At 38.2% G+C, this 2,748-nt stretch overlaps 1 protein-coding gene across 1 annotated transcript in view; it reads right to left on the reverse strand.

Moving 5' to 3' along the window:
- The window catches only part of LOC106882959 (tubulin delta chain), a 19,721-nt gene that overhangs the window by 11,187 nt on the left and 5,786 nt on the right, over window positions 1–2,748 (reverse strand). Inside the window, exons 4-5 of the mRNA XM_052974708.1 lie at window positions 1,881–1,933; window positions 1,388–1,459 (exon numbers count right to left, since the gene is read on the reverse strand). Coding sequence (XP_052830668.1) covers window positions 1,388–1,459; window positions 1,881–1,933 — 125 coding nt within the window. The remainder of the gene's footprint in view (window positions 1–1,387; window positions 1,460–1,880; window positions 1,934–2,748) is intronic.

Consider the following 2,748-nt stretch of genomic DNA (forward strand, 5'->3'; position numbering starts at 1 on the left):
ATATATACATATACATATACATATATACGATGGGCTTCTTTCAGTTTCCGTCTACCAAATCCACTCACAAGGCTTTGATCAGCTCTCAGTGTTACAGCGGAAAACATTCGCCCAAGGCACCACGCAGTGGAGCTGAACCCAGAACCACGTGGTCGGGAAGCAAGCTTCTTACCACACAGCCATGACCGCATCTAATTCCCAAATCAACGACGACCGTTTTTAATCAAGTCCAAATGTCCTCATCTACTTACTAACCTAACAAAAACACCGAGAAGTTATGGACTTTCCTCACCAAAGCCCACCCTAAATTACAAAGCTAATTATAAAACAAAGTTAACAACAGCCTGGACTCATTTATTATCCTCTCTGTAAGTCACAAGCGACATATTTTGTTAATGATAATGTGGGACTATGAAGCTGATTGCTTGATTTTATATTCTCTTTATGGTTGAAACTCATAATTAATTCTGCAGCAAGACTAAATATGTTTATGTATATATTATGCATAATAATCGATTACATCAATCATCATAAATTTGTGAAGAGTAATGTTTAATTCATGATAATTATTAGGCTTCGAGTCGTTATCATATTCAATGTGTTTAGTGCTTCTGTAAATGCATTACATCTAATTCACAGAGCACTTATAATAGTGATTATATATATACATACATACATATATATATATATATATTCAGAACTCAAATGCATTATATAATAATAAACAAACGGATGGAAAGACATACTAAATGCACTGACTGCATAGACAAATGGAGAACAAACACAGAAGGTCACAAATTTCTCATTAGTTATCAGACAAGGCACCAGGCGCAATTTCATGCTATTATCAATAATATTGCATCCAGCATGGAGTCAACCAGTAAGAAAACTTGCTGGGAATGCGACAAACAAGGAAAAATGAGGGACAAAACAAACGAAATAAACAGAATATGGACATAAGGCCAGGTGAAGACAACAAAATAAATAATAATAATACATATACAACAAAAAAAAAAAAGCTGTCCATAACTCCAAGAAGTCCAGATTTCACTCCATGTGATTTTTACCTGTGGGGTCACACAAAAGAGGAGGTGTACAAGACAAAACCTCATACACTGGGGGACTCAGGAGGTTCTCAATGATATCCAAGACAACGTCCTTCAGAAGGTGGTTCATTCCATCCCTGGCCATTTGAAGAAACTGGTTGATGCCACCGGTGCTTAAGTTGAAATATGAAGATTTACTTTCAGTTTCCCATGTAATAAAGAACATAGACAAAAGAACACCCTAGAGGGCATCACAGGCCAGCTGGATCACACAGGGTGTGTGTGGTGCTTCAGGGCCTGGGGTTAAACAAAAATAGCAACAAACTGATATTACCGTTCACTTTCCTTTCGTACACTTTGGAGTGTCTTCTGGAGAATGTCTTTTTCTTGTGGATCATTCAAACCATAATAACCTGAAGAAGGTGACATAATGAAGAAGATGACATAACGAAGAAGGTGACATAATTAAAAGGTGACATAATGAAGAGATTGACAAAAGAAGAAGGTGACAAAATGAAGAAGATGACTTAACGAAGACGGTGGCATAACGAAGAAGGTGATATAAAGAAAGAGGTGACAATGAAAAAGGTGACACAACGAAGAAGGTGACATAATGGAGAAGGTGACATAACGAAGAATAAGTACTAGGCCTACAAAGAATAAATCTTGGGGCCGATATTTTCGACTAGAGGTGGTGCTCCAATATGGCCGCAGTCAAATGACTGAAACAAGTAAAAGAATATAAATTTCCAGCAACATCCAACCCATCCATACTAACAGACATGAGGGGTGGGGGAGAATAACCAGAAAACATTACAGAAAGGTGGCACTCACCCATAGCCCAGTTATTGCCACGTCCACAAAGTCCATGAATAATGTTGTTGGCCCTAAAATAGAGAGAAACCATTTCAATGAAACTGTTCGCAAGGTTGACAGTAAACTCACATCAAAACTAAGTTTGTGGCCTGGTCTTCTTTCCCGGTTGCTGCTGTTTCACTTCGCTTACAGAGTGAAGGCGTGTGCATAGTTGTTATGGTGTTGGACTCGTGGTGGTTTCAATTCCCAGACTGGGTGGTGCATTTTGTTCTTGAGCAAGACACTTCACTTCACGTTGCTCCAGTCCACTCAGCTGTAGAAATGAGTACCACGAGTGGAGGTGCATTGCTTAGTGGTTAGGGTACTGGATTCAAGACTGAGAGTATGACAGTTCAATATTTAAGAGATGAGGAATTATTTACATTATTTACATTTGACAGATATTTGTCCTCATCTTGTTTGTTGTTAACACAACATTTCAGCTGGTATGCCCTCCAGCCTTCATCAGGTGTCTTGGGGAAATTTTAAACCTGGGTTCTCATTCCATTTCTCAATGTTATTATTATTATTATTATTAAGTTTCTTTAAGTTTCTGTCAACCAAATTCATCTAGAGCCCAGGGCTGTAATAAAAGACAGTCATTCAAGATGCCATGGAGTGGGACTGAACCTGAGACGACACGGTTGGGAAGCAAGCTTGTTAACCACACAGCCATGCCTACGCCTATACCATAAGTACATACACATAAAAATATAACAAATGTTTGTCTTGTGAATGATTTATCAAGTGACAAATAGCAACTCTTGTTGATCATCAAATGAATTAACTTCTACCTTGTAGATGTCGGTGATATATGGGACATTAAAACACCAGTTCGAAAGGAAAT

The sequence above is a fragment of the Octopus bimaculoides genome, chromosome 19 (assembly GCF_001194135.2).
Source record: "Octopus bimaculoides isolate UCB-OBI-ISO-001 chromosome 19, ASM119413v2, whole genome shotgun sequence".
Taxonomy (NCBI): Eukaryota; Metazoa; Mollusca; class Cephalopoda; order Octopoda; family Octopodidae; genus Octopus; species Octopus bimaculoides.